Here is a 27,842-nt window from a genome sequence, read left to right as displayed (position 1 = left end):
GTTCAGCAATCATTAAACACATAATCATCTCATATGGGATTCGAACCTGCGAACCCCTGCAGAGAAATCAAATGATATGATTGTATGATTGCAAGCGTATTACAAATGCAAAATTTTACCAGGTGAGAGAATGAAAAATGTTGGGGTTTCAGGTCCTGTTTCTTCAAACGATTTTTCAAATGGAATTCCTCTTGTATCAACATATCTGGTGCCAAGTTTCTCTTCAACAAAGTCCCTGAAGTAAAAATCCAATTCATTCAAGTAGCTCATTTAACATCATAAGATGATTTTAATAAAAATGCTTTTTTAAATTTATTACATTGTTACATTACATTTATTACATTTCATTCACTTTCATTTTTACCTTTTAAATCTATACATCTCCAAATCTTTTTTCAGGGGATGCGAGTTAAGGAATGCTTGTGGTAACTATGAACCAATGTTCTATATTTCATATATCAATATTTCATGAATCAATATGCCATGGCTGTATTAAAATTTTATTTAACAAAATTTTAAACATCATTTAGGTTTCATCGGCCATAAATATTTTCTTAATTCTTGCAGATACTGTCTCTCATGTTAACAGAGGAATTAAAATAAGTCTTTTACCTCACAGCGTAAGTCATTCTATCAGCACGTAGAGCACGCATGATGCATAATTTTTGAAGAGCATTTTTGTTTTTCCATTCTTGCGGCAATTTTTCTTTTTCTGGAGCTTCACTCTCAACCAGTTTCTTCCAACGTTTTGTTGATCCTTCGATGTCTCGATCTAGATTTCTGAATTCTTCCATTTCCGACAATATCTTGATTGCTCCCCATGAAGCATTGGTTAAGAAATCAACAGGACTGGTTGCATTCAATTGTGTGGGGAAACGTAGCAAAAAGTCGAGCTCAACTGGATTGATTTGACGCATCATGAGCATGATCTATCAAAGAGACAAAATGTAAACGAAAAATTTTCAGAAACACAAAGGAGATAGATATTCTTATTGTAATATCATTAGAGCCTTGTGATAATGCTGGCGGTTATGGATTGAATCCTGGTTCTTTTTCCCCTTAAAAACCTGAAATCATGTGATCTCATTATGAAGATGCATCAAAAATTTATATATTTTCATATTTTCATGAGGTGATTCACACCTCTGTAACAGTGTTGGGTATATGCCGAGTCAATTCCAGTCGCAGGTTTTGTTGCACATTTGATATAGAGAATTGAAACTTTTTGCAACAAACCGTTTTGCAATAAACTAGCACTAATTTGACAACCAGAACAGGATTTAATCAAGTATTGACAACAGCCTTATCGGCTTATCCTATTTTGAATTATCTTTTCTAGATAGTTGACTTGTCAATATAAAATTGAGTACCATAGTAAATCATACTTCATCATAAATTTATTCCCATTTCAAATACTTACTAAAAACTTAGGTTTCTTTATCCAACCAAAATCTTTTGTCCAGAAGTTTTGAGTCACTTTGAGTTTTAAAAAAAGCCTGACTCAAGCCACATCAATCACTCAAACGTCCCCAATTCTACTTAGATTGTGAGCACAATTTTTGGGTCTATTTAAGTTTACCTGGAATGCAACTTGTGCGGTGTAAATCAGTTTGTCTTTTTCAAACAATCCACGAGTTGTATAGAGGAATACTGAATATGTGATTGAATCTATCAAGTTTTTCACTCTGTTCTTCAGGTTTTCATCTGGCTCTGCTTTCTTCACAGCTTTTTCGAAAACAATGCTGAATGACTAGAATAATAAAAATATAAAATATGATAATAGATAAACTGACTTCAGATAATTAATGATTACAATTCATTTGGACCATCAACTGTCATCCAAGTAAGTACATTCACCTAATAAAAAGTAATCAGCACATAATTAATGTTGATTCTTCAGAATATATTGTCAATGATTCAATCATAATTGCATAGTATCAAAAGGCTGCAGCTCATAAGTGAATATAAGCAATTTATGTTTGTGGTAAACTTTTAAAACTAACACTGGTCAAACGATTAACGATTTAATTTTGTCTGGTTGATGGTCAAAGTGTTTTCAGTGAAATTATAATTTTATTCAAAAATGAGAATTTTCTTCAGTAAGTTTTGCAAACCTTCAGTGAGAACTGGTACATAGGATGAGTCTTGTACAAATCATTCATGATGAAGTAAAGCAGGGAAGCACGAGCTGCGGCTGGACGATAATGCTCACGAGCTTCATTAATCTTGATTTCAGTCATCTTTGCTTCTTTTACTTTCACTTCAATCTCAGCGGCTAAAAATTGAATAAATTTTTCAGGTTGCCGAACCAGTCGATAGAAGCATATTGTGCATGGAACAGCCTTTTCTCCTGATTTATTTTCTAATTTGGATCAATCTGTAGCATTTGCTACAAGGATGCTCCAACAAGATATCATCGTGAAGATAGTAATAGAGTGATAAATAGGAATAACATAATCCCTTTGCTCATATTCCTCTTTTCGTTAAATCAAAGTCTAATTTTTTCAGACTCCATTTCACAATTTTTTAAACTTAGCATAGTAACTTGCTTTCAAAAAATCTTATGATCCTGTTTTATCTGAAGAAGTTGGACTATGATTCAATAAAAACTGACAATTATACTCGCTAATGCTTGCTTGCGTGAAAACAATATGTTATTCTATTTATCTCCTCTTCATTTCAAACTTTGAATTCAAACTAAAATTAGTCTAACATCTAGTCGTGGTCAGTTACATACCTGTGCGTTTTGTGTTCTCAAGATTTTCAACTAGTGCAGTGTCACTGAGGAAATTTCCAGAAGCAGATGACAGACGAGCAAGCAAGTCATCTTCTAGTCTCTTCAATGTAATCTTGAAATCATTCTGTTGCTTGGTCAGATCCAACTGTAAATGACAAACAAAAATATTGTAAATGAATGTGAAATGTATAACTGAGTCCTTGGGTGATGGCTTCAATCTTCAATTAGTAAAAATATTTACCATGAAATAACTTTTAATCTCCTAAGGAATATTAGCAATTCTGCAACGTATATTTACATTACAAGTTTCTTGCACTAGAATATTAAGTAGATTCACTGTCAAGCTATCATTAGCATTAGCATGTTTAGTAGTACAAAACAAACAGCTTCTTTTCTATCTTACCAATTTTAACTATTTAATCATTTTTATAGTGAATTGCACACTTGTTCAGTGCAACAATAGGCCCAAATATAATATGCAACAATACTTGACAATAATTCAGTTAATAACATTAATTTTCTCAGTTAACCAATCAACAAATACAATCGCAAATTGGTCACCTTCAATGCTTCCAAATCAGGTCTTTCCATACCAACCACAGCAGCTAACAACTGATCTTCAAGACCATCTCTTGTTACAGTGAAATTGATGAGAGTACACTGTGCCTGCATCTCAGGTTGATAATGAGGATTGGCAAGTTTTGTGTGCAGAATAAGTCTGAAGTTGGGATGATATTCACATTCCTTGTCACCAATCTTGATATACCTGGTTCAGTAATAAATAGCAGTAAATAATATGCCAAAGACAATAAGCAATATGGGAGAGAAATTAAATTACCTTCATTTCTGAACAGGTTTGACCATTGGTGGTTGGCAATTGTTCAAAGTGTTAGTAATACGCTTGCCATCGTACCTATGATTACCCTGCATGTGTTTTCAGTTTAGAATCTAATGGGGGATAATTATGTGAAAAAAAGATTGCTGGACTCCTCACTACCATAGAGTGATTCATGCAATCGCTAGCTGGCTACGCTTTCTCCACTATGAAGTCCATGCATCTAAAACAAATAAATGGAAAAACTATTCCTAACATGGCAGCAGACGAGAAGCCATAATTTTCCATATGCTTCGGCTGTTTAATTGACTTTCCAATCCCCAGGATAAATATAAAAAAACTATCCTATCTTAAGAAAATAGGAAATGAATAGAATACACAGCAATGTTTTGTGCACAGCCTTGTAGAGAGTGAAAAAGAGGTAACACTCCATATAGCACCTCAAAATAAGATACATTATGAAGGAGACGTTACCTTCCTTTTTTGATGGTTTCACGTCCAAGTAAAGGTCCAAGAACTGGATCAACAGATTCCTCAATGTTTTCAATCAATACTGGATCTCCCACTCCCAAAGCATTTTCAATCACATCAAGGTATCTAAAAATATAATAAAATGTAAAAATAAGTATATAATTTGAAAGGAAAATATATAATGAAAAATATCAATAATCGAAGAGCATAGATAAATGCATAGCATAGAATGAAGATAAATTTTTCCAATATCAATGAAATGGCCCATTACATTTTATAGCGAGCTATGCCATATTAAATAATTAAATTTAAATTTTAATCAAAATTGCTTTTCATGTGAACTGGTTGCAAAACATAAATAGACATCATATGAACCTTTCAATAGATGAATAATTTCAATAAATATATTATGATCTTGTAAGAAAAAACTGCCCTATTTTCATAAACACAAACATGCTGAAATATTTAAGTAATGGCAACTTTATAAAAATGTTGATAAAGGATTTTTTGACGTTGATACCAGTTTCAAATTCCTTGCTTATCACATAGCAACAAATCTTTTTCACTAAGTTTGTTAACAACGCCATACAAGCAATGGTTCAGGTTGGTTATAAAAAATTATCTTGGTTTTCTAGGAGATTTATATCTCGGCTAATTGAGTGCTATTCATATTGTTATCATATTTGCACAATGCGAAGATAAAATAGGATGGCAAATCTACTGACCCTCTTTGTCCCATACGCAGTGTTTTTAAATCACTTCCATATTTATTTTTGATCCATTTAACACCTTGAAGTTGTGGATCCACCATCAATGGCCATCTCTGACAATTTACCTAAAAATATAACACATTACATGTAAATAATACAGAATATTGTTTGAATAGACAGATTGGGTCAGAATTGGCTTTTTTCAAACTTGCATGAGGAGATTCAAATAGGATTTCACGAAACACTGCTCGTTTGACTGATTATCAGTCTTACCCAAATATCTTTCCTAGTGCAAAAGGCTTGCTGGATTCCTCAACTTTGCAGCTTGTGATGGTCAGTTACAGTTTTCTCTATCTTCTAATTTTGTGCACCGTGTACAGGGTGACACAAAAAGAGTACCTAGGCCATTTGTAACATATGCTAGAGGGAACATGACTTCTACGAAAAACATCCTAGATCACTTAAACTTTTACACATAAAGATAGGTAAAGTGTTAAATAAACATTTACATTTTCGCAGGGGTGATTAGGAATTTATGTGTTCTGCTAGTTCACCTCATACAATAACTAATAAATTACCTATCCCCATACCAGGTCTGAGTTGGTAACATGACAAGAGATCATGGTTTGTGAATACGCTATCCTATCAGCATTCGTCTCTACTAAGATCGATATCAAAAAATCTAGTCCTAATTGAAAGAATTGGAATTTGGGTCTTCACTTTTAAAACTGAAATGTATATTTTCTAACAAAACATTTAAAGAACAAACCAGAATTGTTGCATTTTCTGTTGACATTCTGTCAGTAGGAAGGCCTTCATTATTCCATCCTGCAATGTCAGCTTCATCACTCAACATTTTAATGAAGTCAAGATCATCCGTGATTGGAATGGATTGCTACGATAAATAATAATGTTTAATCGACCTAATAATTCTTTATTTATAAAACAGTCAGTGAATGATTTGAACATTCAAATTGATTCGAAATGATTCATATAAAAGATTTTAAATTCTTAATTTGAAAAATTAACACTTTGAGTAAACAAAATCTCACAATATAACAAAAATCAATTTTTGAAATCGTGAAAAATGAGAATCAATCAAAACATATATTCATCTCAATTTTTTTCCATTTTTAAATTCTAACTCATTGAACAAACATTCTATGCTCTCTGCGTTTTCGTTAAATATAAACCAATTTGGAATATATTTGATATTTCATATGCAAAAATATTATTTTATAATGTATTTGGAATAGTAAGGTACACTGTTTAAATTTGGCCGTTCTTGCACAAGTTCTTTCCAACACTTTTTCTTGTTGTATATGATACTCCTTGATACTTTATATTTATTTTAGCCACGATAATTCTCGATCATAACATGGATAATGAAATTAAATAGAAACATAAAATTCACTACCGGAAGGGACTTGAGGAATGGCATCCATTTTTCTTCCAACATCTGGAGACGATATGGTTTTGTAAAATATCCAACATACGAAACATAGGCTGAAATTAGAAAATTCAATGAATCCATGAAGCATGTAATTCAAATATGAATTCATGAACTATTCATTCATATTCACAAAATTTCACTAAAGAAAATACACTTCAATATGAGCACTTATCTACATACATGAGAACAGTTAAATGTATCCTCAGAAACCAACCTGTAATCATGAGAACATCTCCAACCAACTTTGTCTCTTGTTCCTTGAAATCTTTGACTGAATCAGCCCAACGTACATTTTCACTTGCAAGTCCACCGACCAATCTAAACACAAATTGTAGTTGATGATTAAAAGAAAATGAAGAAATTTCATAACCCCCCCTTTGAAATTCTTTGCTACAACCCTGATCCAAAATATTAATAGCACAGAACCATATCTAAATTCACGAGACAAAAGATATTTGTTATATCAGCAAATTGTTACACTGATTATTGCCATTTGCTCCTTATTTTAAATTTAAATTTTTATTGATATACCTGTTGGCAAGTGATATAGTCAACTGTGTTGCTTCAGCTTCTTGTTGACATTTTAGTTTTGCAGCAGTTGCTTCTTCAAATTGGCTTGTAAGGTTTGCTAAATTCTCATTCAGCAACTGTAATATAATAAGAAAAATTATTGAAAACCTGATCTATTACCAAAATATATCATTTTGAAAGTCTATAAAATCTAAAATCCAAAACTCGAACTTTCTTTAAACTTTTGGTGCTCCAGAAGTATGCGCACCAAGATGTCGCACAACATGAATCCGGACCGAATTTTTTTTTACTATAAAATTACTATTCTGATTTTACATTCCATTTTCATTTTTATATTCGATGTATTGACTGTGTGAACGAAAAAAATATAATGAAAAAGGAGCAATGCAATAAATGTGATGAATTGAATATCTTAATCTTATATGCACTTGAACATAAGCTAAGTTTTTGGAGGGGTTCTGGATTCTAATTTTGTTCTTTAAAACTGAAAATTTCACATGAAGATTCTGAATTCATAATTATTTCGAAAAACCAAAATTCAATTCAATCACAGAGCTGAATATACTGAATTTTATGTAAGTCTGAATATTTTATCCTGAACATACTCGCTGAACATAAATCATGAGAATATAGCTAACTTCTATAGTCTCAAGTTCTTACCGAAATTTTTGACTGGATCACAGCAAGTTTTTCTTGTGCAGCTGCTAAGTCAGAATTTGCTTTTGCCAAAGCCATTCTCTTGGGTTCAACATCACAGAAAATCTCGTAGAATCTAACAATGTTGATTGCCCATGCACAAAGACCTGCTGCTGCGAGAGACTGTAGAAAGATAATACATGAAGAAATGATCATTGAAAACGGTCATCATATGATATATTGTAATTTTCATTTATTCTACAATAAATATTAGTGTTTTACGAACAATTACATGTGCTCCAGATGTATGCGCACCAAGATGTCGCACAACCTGAATCCTGAACGGTACACACATACTATGTTAGGTTGTGTGCCATCTTGGTGCGCATACTTAAGCAGGTCCCAATTATTAATATCTCAACTTGCGATGGAAAATGCCAGAACAATTGACCTTATTTTTTGGAAAATTGAATAATCTTTGAGTTCTTAAAAAAATGCGATTGGCGCAGTTTGTTTATGTATTTTTAAAAAGTAGCAGAAAGTAAAAAAAAAAATAGAATAAATTTTGTCGGTTAAAGATTTATAACCCCCAAATTAGGTTACAATATTACATGTCACAAAAAATTAGCTTATCCATGAAATTTAGTGCGTCAAATGTCAAAAAAGTTTGAAGGTTATTCATAGGTATATGATTTAGGCAATAATAAATCTGAACAAAGTAAAATAATTTTTTTTACTTTTCCTCGGATGAACTCTGCTTCAAATTCAGGGTTGTCAAGATATGGTTGAATTGCTTTCAAACAACTTTCATGAATATTTTCTTTGTCATAATTTATAAGAGCATCCAGGAAAGCGTCAACTTTACCCATCATAACCTTGCCAGCTTTCCAGCTGCGATCTTTGGGAACTTTGCCTGAGTACAAAAAATACAAAAAACTTGAATATATAACACTTCTTACACCTATCTAAAATTGAACAAACTATGATTAAATGAAGTAGTATGTGCAGAAATTATCTTGTTTCTCTATGCCTCTGTGCTAGTGCATCCACAAGGACACTGACTGCAAGAATTCAAGATGCTCGTATGTAAACCAAAATGGCGGACACCTGAACATAGTATGTATACCAAGTTAGGGTTAGACCATAATTTTATTCCAATTTTCCTTATTTTAGTTCTATTACGAGTTCGGGGACTAGCCAAGTGAACCCTGTTGTATTTGTGCCTGAAATTATGGCCTAACCCTAACCTGGTACACATACTATGTTCCGGTGTCCGCCATCTTGGTTCACATACTACGGGAGTACCGAATTCAATAGCAAGAACCAAAGTGGCTAAATTGAGTGGTCCAATTGTGTTGCATCATGTATCATTGTCTGGGAAAGTCTGGCTTTGGTTATTTGACAAAATAATTATTTCAAAATTGTGACATTTGAACCTCTCAATACATGCAAATTATACAAAAAAAGAATAAGAAATGTTCAAGAATAGCAAGTTCTTCTAGATTTAAAAATTTGTTACATTCTAGAAACTTGTTCAACAATTTAAAAAATTAAAAATAAAGTTTAATTTGGGCTGAAATGGCAATTTAAGTCCTCATTGCATCAAAAATTTGTTGAGAAATATATCATTCTGGAGAAAAGACAGACTTGAAAAGCAAAAAGACGTTCTTTAGATCATAGTTTACCGCTAAAATACAATTAACTAATCAAGTCACCTCCAGGAGCCATAAGCACCATAACAGCTGCAATAACATTGACCACAGCATTTGGAGGTGAACCGAACGACTTCAACTCTGTCAAGTTGCTCTGAAATAATATAAGACATTATTAAAAAATAGTTATTGACTGGGTTTCTGTGTGACTAATTATTTCCTCTTCTTTTATGTATTACACACTGGTGGATATGTATGCCCAAAATTTATATGTCAAAAGAAATATCAAAATTATATGTCTCAGGATTTAAAATTTTATGGCTTATTCCACCATCAAGTTCATGCATCTGAAACAAATGACTGTTAACCAATTCCATACGCGAAATAGACTGGTAATCGAATGAGAGGCCGTAGTATGCCATATGAAGTCGGCTGTTCAGTTTCCTCTTCCCCGGGATAAATATTTGTTGTGATAGGTGCATACAGCGTGTTATGATTTGTAGGGTTGGCTCAGGCTCATATGTGAAATTTTATCATTCACCGTTTTCAGTGGGATCGGCTTAGTTGCCAGAATATAAGATAATTTGTTTTTAATTTTTATGATAGATTCTGTAAAAAAAAATCTCAACATAATAAAAAACCTTGTTCAATGTGTTCAAAGCCTCTTGTGCAGCAAGTAATGCAGGTTCAGCTTTGGCTAAATCAGTTTCACAATCTCTTTGTTTCTTGGTGACTTCAATTTCAATGATAGTAACTTTTTCTTCTTCAACATCTGCAATTGCTTTTTCTTTGCTGACTTTCTCAGTTTCAACACCAACAACCTGACAAGATGTGAATGATACAGTCAGTGATCAGATTCAAAATTTTAAGAACATGTTCTTTTTTGTATCAATCTCACTAGCAATAGGTTGAAGTCGAACTTTGGCTACTCTGGGTCGTGAATTTGTTTTTTAACTGTTGACAAACAGACAGACAGGCCTTGCTATCTAAACAGGCAGATAGACCTCGAGCCAGTCTTAATATAAGCAAAATTTTTTGGAAACCACCCTACTCTATGAATCGTTGGCTTAAAACTGGAAGCCTTAAAAGATGTCGTAATAAGTCGGTTGTGCAAGTTGATACACAAAGTGAATACATAATTTTTTATTATCAATTCTACCTTCTAATTTCTTGGTGTTCCGCAAAACAAGATAAGTGAAAAGTGTAGGTGTCCCAAGATAAAATAAATTGAAAAATGCTGGTCTACATTAATGGCATGTATTGAAACTTGACAAAAAGCATCAAATTTTTTTATACCTGCTATCAGCAACCTAAGCCAAATATGGCGATTCTGACACTTATTTTGAGTTTACAATTCTATTCTTAGGAATATGGAAGTTATATACCTGAATAAGTTTATCAGCATCTTCATTCTTCTGTTTCAGTTCAACTTCTTGGGCTGCAAGCTTGTTCTTCAAATCATCGACCTGTTCAAGCAAATTATTGGTTGTTCATCACTCTCGGTATATCTCGGTAAATAGAATACCAATTTTTCGACGGCTCAATTTGTTATAGACTTTACCACATTGCATAAAATAATTGGCTTAGTTTTAAGAACAAAATTATATCATTATTGAGAAAATTTTCCTATAGTAAGGTCAAAAATCAGGGTTTTGTATCACATACCCCCAGTAAATTTAGATCGACACGAAAATAAAAATAACCAGAATACTATTAAATCACTAACCTGTGATGCTGTACTTCTGAGTTTTTCCAAACCGTTTTCCAGACGTTCAACAGCCATTTGCAATTCTTTGTTTTTCTTTCCCAACAAAGTCTCATAAAGTTTGATTTGTTCCAAGAAACTTTTTGGCGTTGTGTAATTGTATCGTCTATTTGATTAAATAGAAAATCATTCAATCAATATTCATATTTATCACATGATCAATAGCAGAACAATATTATTTGATAGAAATCTGATAAGATAACACACTGAAAAAAAATTGCAGATGATGGCCAACTATTCTTTGTGAAAGTTTCCTAACTCACTTTTTTATTTTAATACATTTGTTATATATATTTTTTTATATGCATACGAAAGATATCAGTACAAAACGTGATATTCTTTTTTGTACGAAGCCTTGAACACAGAGATAAATACATACCTGTCATTCAGCAAATAGTCTTTGCTCAATTCATTGACACTGATATGAACATAGGACATGAATTTGCACAGTGACACCCTCACATTCTCCTAAATAAAATAATATTAAACATAATTTTGCGAGAATCCTCAGAGAGGTACAAAAGCCGAACCATCATATCGTGACTCTTTCAGCCTGATCTCAACAGAGTTACAACTTATTAATACAGCAGGAGCCAGGATTTGATGGCAAGTAGGAAAGAACAGACAAGTGGATCCATCGATAGTTAAAAATATATTCAAAGAGTTGTTTTAGATATACATGAATGTATGATCGAAAGGCAATTAAGACCACATAGCCAACTCAACACCTAACAGTATAGAATCTTTATTTATGGCAGTGGCTCCACAATCAATTTTCTAGAAAATTTCTTCTTAACTAACCATGCTCAGAGATTAAACATAAACTGATCAAATATTAACCAAGATTGATAAATATGACTGGCTATATCGAACATTCAGACACATTATTATGGCTTCGCGATTTGTATTGCAAAAAATGTATGCAAAAAGTTTAGCTATTATAGTGCATAAAAAATTACAAAATTACCTCAATTCCATCAATTTCACCAATAAACCTTGAGCTGACAGATTCCAACGCATCTTGTGGCCATTCATGGAACCAATCAATCGCAGTACAGTTGACAACGCCCGGGAACTTACGTGCACGAACTCTCAAAGTGCTGCCAACAGGAGAGAAACAAAGAGCAACCTGGCAAAAAGTACCAACATAAAAATGCGATCAAATGTTAAAACAAAAGGGATTACTAATTAGCAGGACCTTCACACAGTTTTACATATCTGAATTCCTCATTATTAGGAAATATTTCAGTTTTTAGTCAATTATGAGCAAGGCAAGAAGATAGTGAGTATTCATTAGTCCAAAAGTCAACTTGTCTCCCCTCAGGATTCAAATGAGTAGGGTAATCAGAGGTGCGATAGCAAGCGTATTCCTAACCCTTAGCACAATATGCCATACTGATGAGTCCAAAACTCCTTGCGATGAATTTAAATTTTTACCATGCAATTTTATTTTGATAATAAAAGATATTACCTTCAAATTTCTGCGAACTCTTTCAATGAAAAATTTCCAGCAAGTTTCACGGGTGTCTACCAGGCCTGCTCCCTTTACTTCATTCCGTACACCACTAATTATATTCTCGATTTCATCATCCGGGAAGAGATCAGAAATTTCACCAGTAGATAACAGATCGTTAACAAGTACAAGGAAACGTTCATCCGCCACCTGCGATCACAATTTAAAATTTTTATTCAAAATAGCGGAAAACATAGAGAAAGTTATCGAAGTAAATAATGAGCATATTTCGATCATGGTTGGCACGATGCACAATAATGAGTGCTCCCAGAAGTATGTGTACCAATAAGGAGGTAACTAATTATGTTCGCCTACTTTACATCAAGTTGTGTAAAGGGACGGGAGCCTATGGGCAGGGGGGGCAGGGGGTATATTCACTTGGCTAACACAAACAGTCGCCAAACTCGTAATAGAACTAAAATAAGGAAAATCAGAATAAAATTATGGCCTAACCTTAACCTGGTACACACACCATTAGAGTGCCAAATAATGTTGGCATCACAGATCAATTCAAAAATTCAAACTTATATTTATCCATTCACTCGGGGAAGAATGAAATCAGTAGACTATGTTGGAAGTTGAATTTCTACAAAAAATTAGTAATTACTCAAGGATTACCGTAGTTGTACAAATCCTTGCTGTAACTTTGAATTCTGCATCTCATTTACCTCATTTGTAACAATACTAAAGATAAATATATTCTGGAAAAAAATGAAATGTAAATTATGAAATCTTCACCTGTGCATCAGTGAGCAAGAATAACACGCCAAGATTTTTCACTCCAGCTTTCACATATAATGCTCCAAGGTCAATCTGAACAAAAACAAAAAAAAAATTCAGAAACCAAAGCAAACAAATGTAAATAATCCTAAGTAAGTTTGTTCAAATATTTTTAAAAAGTCCAAGGTTCACAAATCTTGATTGAATTTGATAGTAGGTCATTGGCCTTTTCTGTAATAATAGGTAAATATAATATACGGTAATTCAAACCTTCAAATCAGGGATTCCATATCCTTTCCTCAATGTAATCTGGAATACATCTAATCCACTGATGAAGGCTGCAAGTCTTGATAAACTTTGTTTACCAGAACCACCAACACCAACAAGGAGAGCATTTCCTCGAGGACTCTCAAAAATCCGGTTGATACGACATCTATAAAAAGCATGATATTGTAGCTTAAAATCAGTTAAATAAAATAGGATTTTTCAGAGTAAATCGCATCTTCAAGTGCAACCAGAATCTGAATAGCTGAGTATTCTAGAATTTTATTTTTGACTTATTTTGATTTTGAATATTTTATCTGTCAATCTATTTACATCCCAATCATGTCATATATCAAATTTTAGTCCATGGAATTTTATATAAATTGTAATTTCACTATTCCAGTTTTAAAAGTAAAACAGTCATTCAAGATATCTGAATTGTAAATATGAATTTTTTTGAATTGCATCAATTTTCAATGAACCTCTGGATATCCTTAGTATCAACAACCAAACATGCGAATAAGTGACGCTTTTGTGATTGTTTCCAACTTCTCAAGGAATCTCAACACTGTAAAAACAGGCAGTTGGGCATCTATCGACATTATATTTGAAAGACTATAATTTTTTTATTTTCAACCTATCCTATCCTGTGTGAACAGGCTAAAGCTAGATAAGCTGATTAGCTTTGATTAAATAATAGACAGAAAAGGAGTCAAAGACAACTCCAGCTTGCAATGACAACAAAGATTTGATTGAGGGAACACAATAACATATATGTGAATACATGCAACACCACAACGCGATTTAATCCAACTATTTTAAGACTCACATGTGTGACATGGCATCTTCAAACAACACTAGATTCATCACTGCATTCAGTTCATTGTAATTATCCAAAGCTTCTGTGAGAATGTTGTTCAAATGTTCCCAGGTTGGCACAGAATTATATTTTGGCTCTCCAATTCCAGTTGCAAAATGAGCAAATATGTGGGGATTTGGTTGAATCGATGTTTCTGGGCAGTCCTGAATGAATCGTTTACATTTAATTACATTCAATGATACCAAATATATAAATAGGGTAAAAATACTGTTAAGGCACAAAACTGATTATACTTTTTGTTACATACATGTTGAACAAATGAGATAGATATACAGAGTGTCCATAAAATCCCTTTACAATTTAAATTTTGTTATGAAGTCAGTACTCAATACATCTTAACCAGGTTTGTTGTTTTTTAAACAGTAATTGTTCAAGTATTTTTACTTCATTTAATACATCACTGATGGTCAAAATAATATATAGTATTGATAAATTCCCCTTGTGATGTTGAAATATTTGAAATTTTATGGACGCCCTATACTTTCTCATGTTATTAAATACTACCTAGAACATTTAGAATATTCATTATTTCAGTGGTTGAAGTATGTAAAGTGGGAATAGATGTTAGAAACATAATCATTAATGCATTGTTCATTATCAAACATAGAAATTTTTAATTTTCTAAATTAGTGTACTGTGATCTTCACCATCACACAATGTTATATATTATTGCTCAAGCTTTCTTTTCTATTTCTTGTCTGTGCCTGCAACTATCTATTGCGGTACTAAACAAAGATGTGACCGAACAAAAAGCTGCAGTTTGCAGTATAATTGAGCATGGTTACAGGTGTCGCTGCTCGATAACCAACTTTGGTTCTTCGCGTCACCTTTCACTATTAAATGTCATTTTTAACTTTTTTTTCAAGTTTATGTTCACTGTGAGTGCATTTTCATTTTGGTGACAAATAAACTACTGACTGACTGACTGACTGACTGTTTATCTCTTTCCTCTCCACTATGATAAATATCAATTTCTACCTCGAAAAATTTTTTGGCCATCTCCACATAAATTGCGTCATAATTTGCCATATCTTTGTCATCTATGAGTTTATCACGATACACACGACATGCTTCATGAAGACACAGAGCCACAAGATCATTCACATTTTTCACTGCATCTGGCATTGCAAACAGAATTCCCTGAAAAGTAATAGAAGTTATGTTGAGCTGTATACATTCTGGCATTAAAAAAAGCAAATATGATAAATTAAAGATTGATAGTTTTCAATGCACAATGCAAAACGGTGCTGTTTAGAATTGAACATGTCAACCTGAATGTAGTATATATTGCTCGATGACTTAAATTATTTAATTCTTTCAAACCTGGAAGATGTTGGACAAATCACGAAGATTGAAAACATAGTGAAATTTGATGGCAGTGGGCAAGAAACTCTGGCTGATTTTTTGATGGAGAGCAAGTGCCATGTCAACTAGATTAGAGGCTGCTTTCTGTACATTCATTGAAAACTTATTGATCTTGAGATGTTGAGACAAAATACTGTTGTAAATTGTCTTGAGAGATTCTTTACTCGGAAAGCTGAGGGCAAAAACACAGAAGTGACGCTGTAAAACACAAAAGATAAAATTAATATATTAAATTGCGATTCAACTGGATGCATGATTCACATACTTCTATTTGAAGAACATCAAAAATATATACTTTATCGACAACATTTCTAACTAACATTGAATAATAAATACAACAACTTTATGTTATATAAAGCCTGACAAGGCAATCGTTGAGAACCATATTATTCAAATAAACTAAAGTAAATATTAGTATTATTATAAATTGAGTGATTGCACCTGACAAGTTAAAACTTAAAGTCAATACAATTTGGTTGCATTTCATCTAGATTTAAATTTGCCTGATTGTGAAATATCGTAGAGCAATTCATTTTGCCTATTTTACGCTTTTCATTCAATTTATATTTAAAGCAAAATTCCGGTAAATCCAATTCTCATTAAGGGGTTTAAAGAAAGTGGAACAGATAACAGGTGGGTGCAGTACTATAATACATAGGTTCTCAAAGTGCTCCGTACGGAGCCCCAGGGCTCCGCAAGAGAAACCCAGGGGCTCCGCGAGCTATTCAATTACTTTTCAAAAGAATGACTAATTTTGTGACTGTTTAAAGAGGCAATAACAGCTTTGATAAAATCTGACAATAATATAGCCTCGAAATATGGCAAAGAGACGGAATTAAAAAATGACATTATTTATAAGCAGAAGCGCAGTCAGGATTCTTAAGAGGGAGGTGGTTCAAATTCAAAGTTAAAATCGAAAATTTCCGCGAAACATTCTTCGCGATTAAAAAAAGTATAACGAAATCTCTGTTGCGTAAAATATTCAATTCATGACCGATGCGAGAATTTAACGTGTCTCGTCGTTATAATGTAATTGTGCTCATCGTTACTCACGTTTGATTCGAGATTACTAAAATGAAAGAATAGTATTCTAAAATAACATGAAATATGTGATAAACTGCCAACTGTAAATAAATTGAAGTCGTATTTTTGCGATCTTGGGATTTGTCAAACTTGATTTGTTCTTTCGCATTTGAGATTATTTTTGAGCACGATATCGCCGTTTAAAATATCACAATGTCTGAGCAAAATACGAACATTTTATTGCATTCGGCTCCGTCGGTAGTTTCAGAATGAGAAAAAGGTACATCGCGCGAACAATTGACTGTGTTTCGATTTCGCAGTTACTACGATGAAAACCTAACATAACACCAAATTTTGTGATTTACAATGTCTACAAAAGCGTTTTCGATCCTAGGTGAGTATGCTGAAACCAAACGTGTGATCTTCATTTTAAGTTTTAGTTTTAAAATTTTAGAATGCCGCTTTTCAATCAAGAAATTTGAGTTGCGGATTTACCTCTTTATTAATTATTATATTTATCATTTCGCCGCCGATGACTATAATATGGTAACATGTTTTTCACATTGAACTCAAAATTCTCCACGAGAACAAAAAAGCAATTAACGTCGTCATTGTGTAACAATACATGTATATGACGAAGGAAATTTTTGATTTAGGGAGAATGAACACCGGCGTAAAGATGTTCAAAGGTTCAAAAACACGCCAAACTGAGGAAAAAAATCGGCGATTGTAACAAAATGCAATCGCGCACATTATTAGCGGCCTTTTAAGTCTTCCAAAAATGTCAAAAAGGAAAAGATAGTATTTCTGTCAAGTGTCAAATTTATAGCTTTAGTATATATGATTTATGTTTGAAATTAAGATTTATTTATGACTTGTATTAACCTTCAGCATTTAAATTGAGTAAAGTACTTTTAACTTGCTCAGGAATATAAATCTGAAAGTAACAATTTTAACATTTATTTTGGGGTTCCGTGAATAGTAGTCAACCTTTTCAAGGGCTCCGCGACACCAAAAGTTTGAGAACCCCTGCTATAATAGATTGGAACTAATATTCTATTGTGCTCATTTTTACAATGTAATTATGTTACCTGCAATCTTGAACTTATGGTGAATGAACCTGCAGTTGGATTCATGCAAGTTATGTATTGTACATTGCGGATTTCTTTCAATGTTAGTTTTTGTCTATCGTACCTGAAATGGGTAAAAAATGAAAATTGTTTTATACATGATACAGGTTTCTGATATAATGGTATGATGCTATATACCAGTGGTTCTCAAACGGTGGTGCGCGCCCCACAAGGGAAGCGTAGACAATTTTTGAGGGGACGTAAAGCTAACTAAAAATGCAAATATTGATTAGATTTGATCTTGCACGGCTTATTTTTGATATTTACATATTTATTTATTGTTTAGAGATTGCGATTCCATCCACTTATTTTCAACGTGTTTTTGAATAAAACATAATTTCGTCTTACTATATGTTATTGGTAGATTATTGTTAGCTAGTTATTTTTAAGGTGGGACGCAAGACTTGACAAATTCTAAAAAGGAGGTGCGGCTTAAAATATTTGAGAACCAGTGCTATATACTGAAAAATAAAACTGAAATCAGATTCACAACGATATTCTTACCAATGGTGATAGTCCATATGTTGTCGAATGAGAGTGTGTGGTTGTACAGTTCCATACAAATCTACTTCTGGCATGTTGATGTCATCAATAAAGTAGACAAGTCTCTTTGATCCAGGTGGACCATAGTTTCTACCTGCCTTCTTTTCAAGAGGTTTCTCCAGAACAGCTGTAAAAAGTTGCAATACAAAAGTGAGCAATATTATTCTCTACTAGTTTTGAGATGATTCAAATCTTTATAGTATTAAGTTTCCATGATTTCACATTGTACATGGCTATGTACAAGGAGTTGATTATATTTAAAGAATGACTATTTTTAAGCAGAATGGAATATTTTCAGTTCGAAATTTCCTATACACTTCATTACACCTTGTGTGGGCATGGAAGACTCGTATTTAGAAGAAACGGAATCTTTCTGATTTGACAAAGCCTTTAAAATTCTGTCACCCTGAATAAGGTGGTGGATTTGGTTTATAATCAGGGAAACAAAAATTTCAACTTGCAAATATAACAATGTTCAACAAGCGTAACGCTATGTTACTAAGCATCTCAAAGAATAATTCAAAATCAGTTGAAGTGCTAAATACCATCAAAAATTTAAAGCAAAAATTGTAAAAAATACACTACTAATCTACCTATATATTTATAATAGTAATTACTGATATAATTTACTTTGTAACATCTGAGAAGTTGTGTAATAATTGAAAGGCACATTTGCAACAACATATTCTTCTTCATCAAGGTTGCTCAACTTGTTGTTGACAAGAACAGATTTTCCTGTTCCTGCATTTCCAACCAACATGACAGGTCTCATCTCAGCCATCAGAAGATCCATGAAGTATTTGACACGAATTGTATCAGGATTGTGAACCATGACAGCCTAATAAAATTTATGCAAAAGTTATTTTGAGTGAAAATATTCATGATCAATTTTAAGAATATAAATATAAGCAACTCGTTTATATGTGATCATTGGATCAGATTGAAAATGAACAGACAAAAATTAGAAATCAATAAAAGACCAGACTAATAAACAACTCAATCATGGAATAGTCAAACAGTTATTTGATGCAGATTATGGGAGGTTGAGGTAGATGTGAACCAACCAATAATTGCGAGGGGTCGAGCAATCCTCTCTGCACACAGGGATTCAACCCTGCTAACTTGCGTAAGATAATCAACAGATTCAGATATAGATTTTTGTCATGCAAAACCAATATATTATATGAAATAAATAAGGCAATATCAAAATAAGAAAACGGATGTCGGCTTGTTGCAGTAGACGAGGGGTTGCGAAAGACTCATTCAGTCAGCGACACCTTATAGCTGCATTGTAGTAGTAAATATGGCAACCGAACGACTCAATATTAAACATTTACTAAATTCGACACAATCACATAAAAGAGAGGACAAAAAAAAGGATGCTACAATGACTATGGAAGTGCGCTGACAAGCATGTTCTTTACACTTAGCACAATGCGCTTACTGCCAGCCAGGTTGTATACAGCGAAAGTTTGAAATACTGGTAATTCAAATTGCTACTTTCATCATGACAATCCTAATAAAAAGTCAAATGGAAATTGAACAAATCATGGTATTTTCAGTAATCGGAATGCCCAAAGACAGTTACTAAATATAATTTATTGTATTACGGTCCTTACCTGTAGAGGCATTTCAGGGTCGAGCTCAAATTTTGGCACCATTTCTGACCATGGAGTAAATTTTTTGGAGTTCGGTTCAATATAATACTCAAAGACTGTACCATGGCTTGGAAATTTAATTGTTTTGAATTCTGTTGTCCACCACTTGCTGAATTCAACACGATGATCAACCAACTATAAAAATAATATTACAGTATATAAAATTAAAGATTCACTAGTGATAAAGATAAACTGAAAAATTTACTTTTTAATAAATACTTCATATCACAGTTAACAAATTCATTCTATTTTTTACGCTAAAGTAAACCTAAAACCATCACTTAGCTCTGTATAAAGTCTTATTCCAAAATGATGATAATAGCAAAGAAGCCTTTCAGAGCAATTCGAAAGAACTCTTTTGGAGTTTAATTGCAACCAAAATTGATCACTAAATTCAAAATATATTATATACTCAATAAAACAAATTTGCAAAAATGCATATTTACCTGATCTTGGAACATCGCACCCCCAAATGCCCAGATGCATGCAAACACAAAATACAATTCATACAAATCCTTGGGACAATCAGGAGGAGTGTTTTCTGGTGTCAGAAGAACTTCCAGCAGATAGCATAACATCTGAAGCATGCTCTGCTCAGGAATTGGAATGATAGTCTTGAATCTAATAGGAAATTTTAAAATTTACTGTGCTGTAAATTTATATTATATTAGTCTATTTGATGAAAGTTAAAACGTACTTGACATATTTTAAGTATTTCTTACAAATACGATATTTATAATGTAATATTTAAAAGAATTCTAGAATGAATTCTAAATTTTCTAGACTCTAAAGCATGGTTCAAATAATTATATATTTATTATAGACGCCTATTTGGTTTTACTTTTTAAACAAGACCCTGTACAACAGCCCCTGATAAGTAACGACATTTTGTTTAGACGGACTGTCATCTTTCGAATTTGGCATTGCCTATTCCATTTATCACTGTGTAATCTGTGATGCCAACACAGTTTAGTCGAACGCTCCCACCGACCATAAGTATCTGGAATCTTATTTGCTTTGTGTGAATGCTATCTTTACTAATTTCATCGACTTTGAAATGAAAACAAAGCACATATCGAAAAACAACAGAGAAGACCAATCAGCAATAAAAGTTTTGAAAAAATTACTATTTCCGTATTAAAATTACAGTTGCTCATAGAAAAAGTGTTACCGGAAACGTAATGCGTCCAATATTGGTGGAACGTATTTGTCAAATAAAATTGTCAAGTTTGCTCTTTCTGATTGAACCTCACGACCATCAATCCAACTTGATACTGGTGGATTCCAACCCAAGTCAGCGGGATTGACGAACAAGATACCAGCTCTGAGATATAGAAAAGTGAAATTCAAGATGGGCTTAACTGTGAACCAACTTTGTGATAAATTGCAATTATTTGCCATTCCTCATTTTCAAAGGTAAAAATCTTAAGAAAAAAACATTTTTCATTTTTCAAAATCTGTGATTGATAGTTATGACTAGATAAAACCTAAATAGAGAGATTCAAATTGTAATATAAAAACTAAACCGAATACCTGGATACTGTTGATGGATTTGCAGTTTTCAGATGATTGATCTCAAACAACAACCGCATGCTTGGTGTCAGCGGAATACGTTCGTTACTGGCAAGTGTCAGAACCTAAAAGTAAACAGGGTTTAAACATAAAAAATACAAATATGTTTTTAAATGTTTTTAATAACCTTGTTAGGGATACTTTATGTGAACTTGTTGAAAATATTATTATTTATACCTCCCATATATTTATTCTTTTTTCATTAAAACCATAGTGCGCTTATCAAGGTCAATTCGTTAAAATTGATAAGAATTTTAAAACACACACAGGAATAGTCAAAACCGAATCAAACTGAAGCCAAACAATTAACTTTTTCAAACAAATTCTGAAATGATATTTTCAGATACAGAATAATGAAAAAATTCAAAATTGTATCAAATGTTCAAGGTACCATAAACAGACCTTGTTGTCATCCATGACCGTGTTAAGTGACTCAATCCACATAGGATCAATGTCACCATCGAGTACAATCCATTTAGGTCCGTCATGGGAAATGTTGGATAAATCACGCATAATAGTAGAGAATAGACCATCCTTCCATTCACGAGTTGATGGATTAACGACGCCTGTTTTTATGAAAAATATTCATAAAATAGTGTTTCTAATACTATATTATTTAAGTTTTTGATCAATTGATTGTATTCATCTTACCAAATAATTCATCATTGGTGACAGCTTTTGGATTCAGATCAACCCATATTGGTTTTCTTTTTTGAATTTGATATGTTTTGTTGAGTGATTTGAGAATCTATCAAAAAATTGACATAACACATTCAACATACCAAAAATAGGTGATATGTTATAGAACAGTATTATTCTACTAAATATAAAAGTATAAAACAAAAACACCAACCTGAGTTTTTCCAGTTCCAGCATTTCCAATGACGAATACAGAATGTCTGACAGCAAGCAATTCTTCTAGTTGTACAACTTTCAAAATGAAATTGTCTTCTGCTTGTAGATGTAACTGAAGGACTGATTCCTAAAAATTGTGCCATTGAAAAATGCTTAATTCAATTAGGCCTATATATATCCTTCATTAATGGCTTCATTCAAGTATAGGATTCTAGTTAAATATATAGCCTGCTTATTTAAATACCTTGATCTGTTTCTCAAATTCAGGATCTCTTTTTCTTGGGACTTCAAGAGCTGGGAATAAGTCACCGATCAGACCCATGAATACAGGCATATCATCTGTCACAATCTTTGGAATGTTGAAATCTCGCAATGCTCTCATGAGCACCTGATATTTGTAACAAAAAGAAATTAGATTGGTTTTTCTTGTGGAAGATATATATTACCACTTGCCAAAATATTGTTTTTTGGTTTTAAAAACGAAGCAACTTGTGTTTTAACTACCGGTAATCGCCAATATGCATTTATTACTCAAAGGGGAAATGAGTTCTAATGATTTAATGGCACACAACCTGTTCCAACAAAAATAAACAACTGACGTAATTAATTATGCAACTTACTAGCAAATAGTCAACTACTGGCAACTTGTGTTTTAATTAATCGCTACTATACCTTTATTACTGAAAGGGGTATTATTCTGAATAAATAATGACACACAGCCTGTTTTCCAAAAATCCTGACATATTTGGTTAATAAACTGGCAATCAAATAGTCAACTACAGACAATAAATTTTATATCAAAAATAAAGTGACTGAATAAAATAGTAATAAAACTCATGTTCTTCCATTTATCATTTCACCTGATCTTCTGGACGTCCTGGGTCACCTCTTTTGAGTGTACCTGCTACCACAAGTACAGATTTGATGGCACGAAGACCCCAATCATAATGATCTTGCTTGGACAAAAGTTCTCGGCAGAGTGAATAGAGAGTGATGAATTTTCTGGCAAGAAGTCGAGCTTCAAGGAAACCTTCAGCGACTAACATAATCTCACAAATCATGGCAAAATCTGGAACCACCATAGCACAAGGTCTGTTTGAAATAAAATCAATGAGCTTTGTCAGTTATATTTGTAATCAAATTGCCAATTCTTTTTTAACCAGGTTTTAAATTCAAAACACAGTACAAAAGAAAAAGACTGACATTCAGTACCTTATAGCAAATTTCAACAGATTTAATATGTCTGTTCAAATTCATATAAATGGGTGAAAAAGTTAATTTATTTAAGGTGTTTTCATACCTTCATTTTGAATAATTCTATGTACAAGCAGACACTGATATGTACCATAAATGGCAACTATTTTGGGAACGACCTTTGAAGTTCTCTAAACTGTAACGCTGACTTAGTTAGGTCCAGCACTCTAACAACTAGGCCATTGTACCAACAAATAAAATAAAAAAGGTTTACAACTTAATATGAATCAAAACTCAAAACAAGATCCCATTTGAAAAAAATGAGTTCAACTAATTTTAGCGGATAGTGGGGTGACGCAATTGGAAGCTAATTTGTGCCCATATAGAATTTGATATGTCTAAAATAAATACATAATCTGTGATCCAACACTGACCTGAAAAGTGCTTTCAAATTTTCAGGAAGTTCAGTCCTTCCAGCATACCCTGGATTCATGGTGATGAAGAGTCCAACAGAATGAACAATTTGAATATATTCACCGAGGAAGTCAAACATACTCTTGTTTTCTTTGATTGCATCTTGAATAGTTTTCACCTAAGATAAATAGGATATTTATGAATATTTATTCCCGGAGGGAGGAAAGTCCATACGATGGCTTAATAATATGGCAAACTACGACTACTCTCCTGTTACCAACCCATGTCTGGTATGGGAATAATTAATCAGTTATTAGTTTCAGATATATGGACTTAAAATGATAATGTGTACGTCATACCCCAATTATCCCATTAAAAATTTCTGTTAACAATGCCACATCATAAATATACACCATGCAATATTGTGTAAAATATAATAGAAAAGCAATATTTAAAAAACTTATAACATAAAAAAAAAAATAATAATAATGATAATTAGATGTTGAAATGTTTCCTACCTGAACAGCTACGACAGATAACACTTCAACTGCAATTCTGTTAAATTCATCAAAACAACCCCAAGCACCAGTTTGTGCCAAACCCTGAAAATGAAACAAAATAAGATAATTATTGATTATCAACATAAAAAATTATCAAAAAAAATATACAGAGAAAAATTAAATATATGAAATAGGTTGTACAAATAGAATGAAAAAGGCAATATCAAGATCAGGAACAATTAGTTTACGACAACCCTCTTTAAAAAGGGATTATCGAGACTGGTTCTTCGATTCTTCCTCCTATTTAGATGTTGTCAGTCAACAGAAAGCTGGTGAAAAATGTGTCATGAAGTACAATACCTTGAAAATATTGCCAACAGACTTGTAGTCCATCTGTTCAGAACAATTGAACACATATACCATCACACCAAGAGCACGACCCAAATCCTTTGTAGTTTCTGTCTTTCCTGTTCCTGCAGGTCCAGCTGGTGCTCCACTCATTGTGAGATGAAGAGATTGAGTAAGAGTGATGTAGCATCTGAGAATAAATGAATATTGTAAATATATAAAAACCATAAAACATGAGTATGAAATTCTGGAAATTGGCCGCAATATGGCAAACCTACAAACATTAGTAATTTGGATTGTTTCAAACAAAAGTGATACATAACTAAAACAAAATGTAATAATCACCTAAATCATATTAATATTCATCAGAGAAAAATGTATAGCTTACAAATTTTGAAAATAGCACACAAATACATTTTATAAAATACACACCATATGTTGCTTAATTTCAGAGTGTTAATGTTTTGCATCAATAATGGAAAAAGATGAATTTTCCTTAATAACAGTTACTGACAACTCCTTCAGTATCTGGATATAGCAGAGTATTTGTATACTGATGATTACCTGTCTGTCAAGGGTGTGATGACAAGTCTAGGTGTGTTGCCCAAATATTCATAACAATATCGAAGTTGTGCATCACAAATGTTTCCAAAACAATGATTCAGCTTTTCATCCCATCTATGACGAAGTTGAGATAACCAAGCAAATGCTTGAGAAGAATCAACCTATAAATAAAGACAATTTTTGCTATTGAAGTTGAGTTGACCACAAAATCTACTGTGGTTGCTGCAGAATGCTATAGCACTATGCTGAATGACTAAGCTATGGAAAACTTGTATCTAGTGGGATGAGATTCAGTTTTTTGTTGTTATAAATGTATGACATCGTCTCATTCATGCATCCTTGTGGCATAGGTCACAGACTGATCCAATATTACAATATATGCTGAACAAAGAATAAGCAGTCTGTCAAATGACCTTGTAAACAATTTAAAATATTACTGTAAGCATTTTTCCAGCAAATTTATATTTTCAACCAACATAAACATAAAAAGAATTGAAGTACCGTAACCTCCCTTTGAGAAGGCAAACTTTTCCTTACTAATTTTTGTTTCCTAACCAGTGAATAAAACAGAAGATTCAATGTACCTTCTGTGCAATCAGCTTTCCAACGACATCACGAGCATGTACATCAATTGTACAGATTGTCATAATCTTCTGCCGATCACCAGGTGATAACTTTCCAATTAACATTCCAATCAATGTGTTCAGTTGGTTGACCTGTGTATCAATGATTAGTGTTTAATATAATCAATTACAACTTATTTTTTATATAATTTGAAATATACATGGCACATAGTCCAAACGTTTGCATTTGTCAATAATATTAAAGATTTGGCATTTGGTTATTTATAATTTATTTATACCTTACTTTTTTAATGAAAATAAATAATTGTGCTAATACATGTCTTCATTCTAATATCATTTTTCATTTTTAGCTTGAATTACCGGTATGGCAAAAATTAGTTGCAATATCATATTAATATTACCTGTTTCTTGTAAAAATCTTTTAGTGCATTCTCATATCCTTCTTCCAGTCTTGAGAATGAAATATTGACTTCAGTTGTCCACCAAATCTGAGTCCCTGTCAGTGCAACCTGAAAAATAAGCTTTGAGTGGAAACGCTCTATCTCGGGAAACATAAGTTCTAATAAGAATGCTGAACCAGATGGCCTTTACCAAAACTAGGATGAATGTCCAATAGATGCTCTTACAAATTCTTCAAGTTTTGATTCGAAACTAAGTGTCCAATAGCAATATTGCGGTATTGTTTTTATCTATATCAAGGTTGTATTCTTACATTTGTGGTATAATATCAACTTTTACTTTATTATTGGATCATATATACCTGGGCTGGATAATCAAAAATCCATTGTTCGCGGGGTTTTTCTTCATATGTCACAACACTTTCAGTCATCTGATGACGAACAGTTGCTCTCATGCTATCCAGAAGTCTGTTCAACCATGTCTCTACAGCACCAGCACATTCACAAGATTCAAAGAAATCCACATATCTAGAAATATTTATTGATTTGAAAGATTATAGTTTGTGTTTAATACGCTTAGTTTTGTAAGTTACATTGTTTACAGATATACTCTAAGCCTATAGCATATTATTATAAGATAGCGCTTTCAACAAATACTCAAAGGTAAGTTTTTTGCGGCTTCCGACAAGCCCATGGTAACATGCAGTTTTTGAATGACTATCTCCAATTGAAATTTCAGTAAAAATAATCTAAATTCACATATTGATACATTTGAATCAAGCACATACTCGCTTTCTTTACTGTACATTCCCAGGGCTAATTTTGTTGGGTTTCCTTCAGAATCTGGTTCAAACTTCAATCTTGCCGTGTTATCGAACAGTTTTGCCAAGTGACGAGAAACAGCAACAGGGTTGGTACCTGAATTGTTCACAAAAACATTAAAATCCTTTCAAGAGAAGATTTTACCCAACAAAATAGAAAACATTGGATTTTACAGAAAATTTAAAGAAAAATATGATTTAAAGTTTTTTTCAATAATATGGAATCACAAAATCTTTTATTTTTGTCTGTCTTTGAAACAACCTTTTTTTATTTACGAAAACAAGCACTGAGCATAAATGACAATTTCTTTTATAAATTTAAATGTAAATTTGCACTAACCTAGTAATTCATTACTTACTGCAGATTGAGAATTATTGAATATAATTTACCATTTGACAAAATATCGAGTAAATCGGCAGATGATACAAAGTAGAATCTTGGGAAAGCAAGTCGCTTTGTGTCAAGATATTCTGCAAGAGCTTTTTCACAAAGTGACAATCTGTTCTGAATGTCTTCCAAATTTTCATATAAATTGGGTCTGTTTGTTGCTTCTACAACATTTGGAGTAACTTCCAAGAACGCAGCGAGTTCCTAAATACATATATTTCAAAATTTAAATTTTGAAAAAAAAATTGGAAGTAACAAATTAACGTATTCCAAGTCAGAGCTGTGAATTCCTTTTTGGAATAAGCATCAAAATCTTAA

At 32.7% G+C, this 27,842-nt stretch overlaps 1 protein-coding gene across 1 annotated transcript in view; it reads right to left on the bottom strand.

Moving 5' to 3' along the window:
* Window positions 1-27,842, bottom strand: part of LOC120326492 (dynein beta chain, ciliary-like) — a 54,565-nt gene that overhangs the window by 6,705 nt on the left and 20,018 nt on the right. Inside the window, exons 33-79 of the mRNA XM_078111643.1 lie at window positions 27,527-27,728; window positions 27,104-27,233; window positions 26,678-26,843; window positions 26,319-26,426; window positions 25,918-26,049; window positions 25,334-25,494; window positions 24,782-24,959; window positions 24,440-24,523; window positions 23,942-24,099; window positions 23,174-23,405; window positions 22,558-22,701; window positions 22,312-22,440; window positions 22,110-22,206; window positions 21,861-22,024; window positions 21,420-21,523; window positions 21,058-21,210; window positions 20,333-20,507; window positions 19,848-20,021; window positions 18,859-19,066; window positions 18,190-18,355; window positions 17,647-17,749; window positions 15,491-15,730; window positions 15,146-15,307; window positions 14,117-14,310; window positions 13,294-13,456; window positions 13,042-13,116; window positions 12,262-12,453; window positions 11,758-11,919; window positions 11,170-11,258; window positions 10,752-10,896; window positions 10,411-10,491; window positions 9,667-9,846; window positions 9,089-9,179; window positions 8,111-8,286; window positions 7,398-7,556; window positions 6,738-6,853; window positions 6,421-6,524; window positions 6,171-6,259; window positions 5,523-5,648; window positions 4,769-4,878; window positions 4,047-4,169; window positions 3,299-3,503; window positions 2,738-2,882; window positions 2,115-2,275; window positions 1,580-1,750; window positions 613-929; window positions 120-235 (exon numbers count right to left, since the gene is read on the bottom strand). Of these exons, the coding sequence (XP_077967769.1) occupies window positions 120-235; window positions 613-929; window positions 1,580-1,750; window positions 2,115-2,275; window positions 2,738-2,882; window positions 3,299-3,503; window positions 4,047-4,169; window positions 4,769-4,878; window positions 5,523-5,648; window positions 6,171-6,259; window positions 6,421-6,524; window positions 6,738-6,853; window positions 7,398-7,556; window positions 8,111-8,286; window positions 9,089-9,179; window positions 9,667-9,846; window positions 10,411-10,491; window positions 10,752-10,896; window positions 11,170-11,258; window positions 11,758-11,919; window positions 12,262-12,453; window positions 13,042-13,116; window positions 13,294-13,456; window positions 14,117-14,310; window positions 15,146-15,307; window positions 15,491-15,730; window positions 17,647-17,749; window positions 18,190-18,355; window positions 18,859-19,066; window positions 19,848-20,021; window positions 20,333-20,507; window positions 21,058-21,210; window positions 21,420-21,523; window positions 21,861-22,024; window positions 22,110-22,206; window positions 22,312-22,440; window positions 22,558-22,701; window positions 23,174-23,405; window positions 23,942-24,099; window positions 24,440-24,523; window positions 24,782-24,959; window positions 25,334-25,494; window positions 25,918-26,049; window positions 26,319-26,426; window positions 26,678-26,843; window positions 27,104-27,233; window positions 27,527-27,728 (7,060 nt within the window). The remainder of the gene's footprint in view (window positions 1-119; window positions 236-612; window positions 930-1,579; window positions 1,751-2,114; window positions 2,276-2,737; window positions 2,883-3,298; window positions 3,504-4,046; window positions 4,170-4,768; window positions 4,879-5,522; window positions 5,649-6,170; window positions 6,260-6,420; window positions 6,525-6,737; window positions 6,854-7,397; window positions 7,557-8,110; window positions 8,287-9,088; window positions 9,180-9,666; window positions 9,847-10,410; window positions 10,492-10,751; window positions 10,897-11,169; window positions 11,259-11,757; window positions 11,920-12,261; window positions 12,454-13,041; window positions 13,117-13,293; window positions 13,457-14,116; window positions 14,311-15,145; window positions 15,308-15,490; window positions 15,731-17,646; window positions 17,750-18,189; window positions 18,356-18,858; window positions 19,067-19,847; window positions 20,022-20,332; window positions 20,508-21,057; window positions 21,211-21,419; window positions 21,524-21,860; window positions 22,025-22,109; window positions 22,207-22,311; window positions 22,441-22,557; window positions 22,702-23,173; window positions 23,406-23,941; window positions 24,100-24,439; window positions 24,524-24,781; window positions 24,960-25,333; window positions 25,495-25,917; window positions 26,050-26,318; window positions 26,427-26,677; window positions 26,844-27,103; window positions 27,234-27,526; window positions 27,729-27,842) is intronic.

The sequence above is a fragment of the Styela clava genome, chromosome 4 (assembly GCF_964204865.1).
Source record: "Styela clava chromosome 4, kaStyClav1.hap1.2, whole genome shotgun sequence".
NCBI lineage: Eukaryota > Metazoa > Chordata > Ascidiacea > Stolidobranchia > Styelidae > Styela > Styela clava.
The sequence above is the reverse complement of the archived record's forward strand: the minus strand, read 5'-3'. Positions and strand labels throughout refer to the sequence as shown.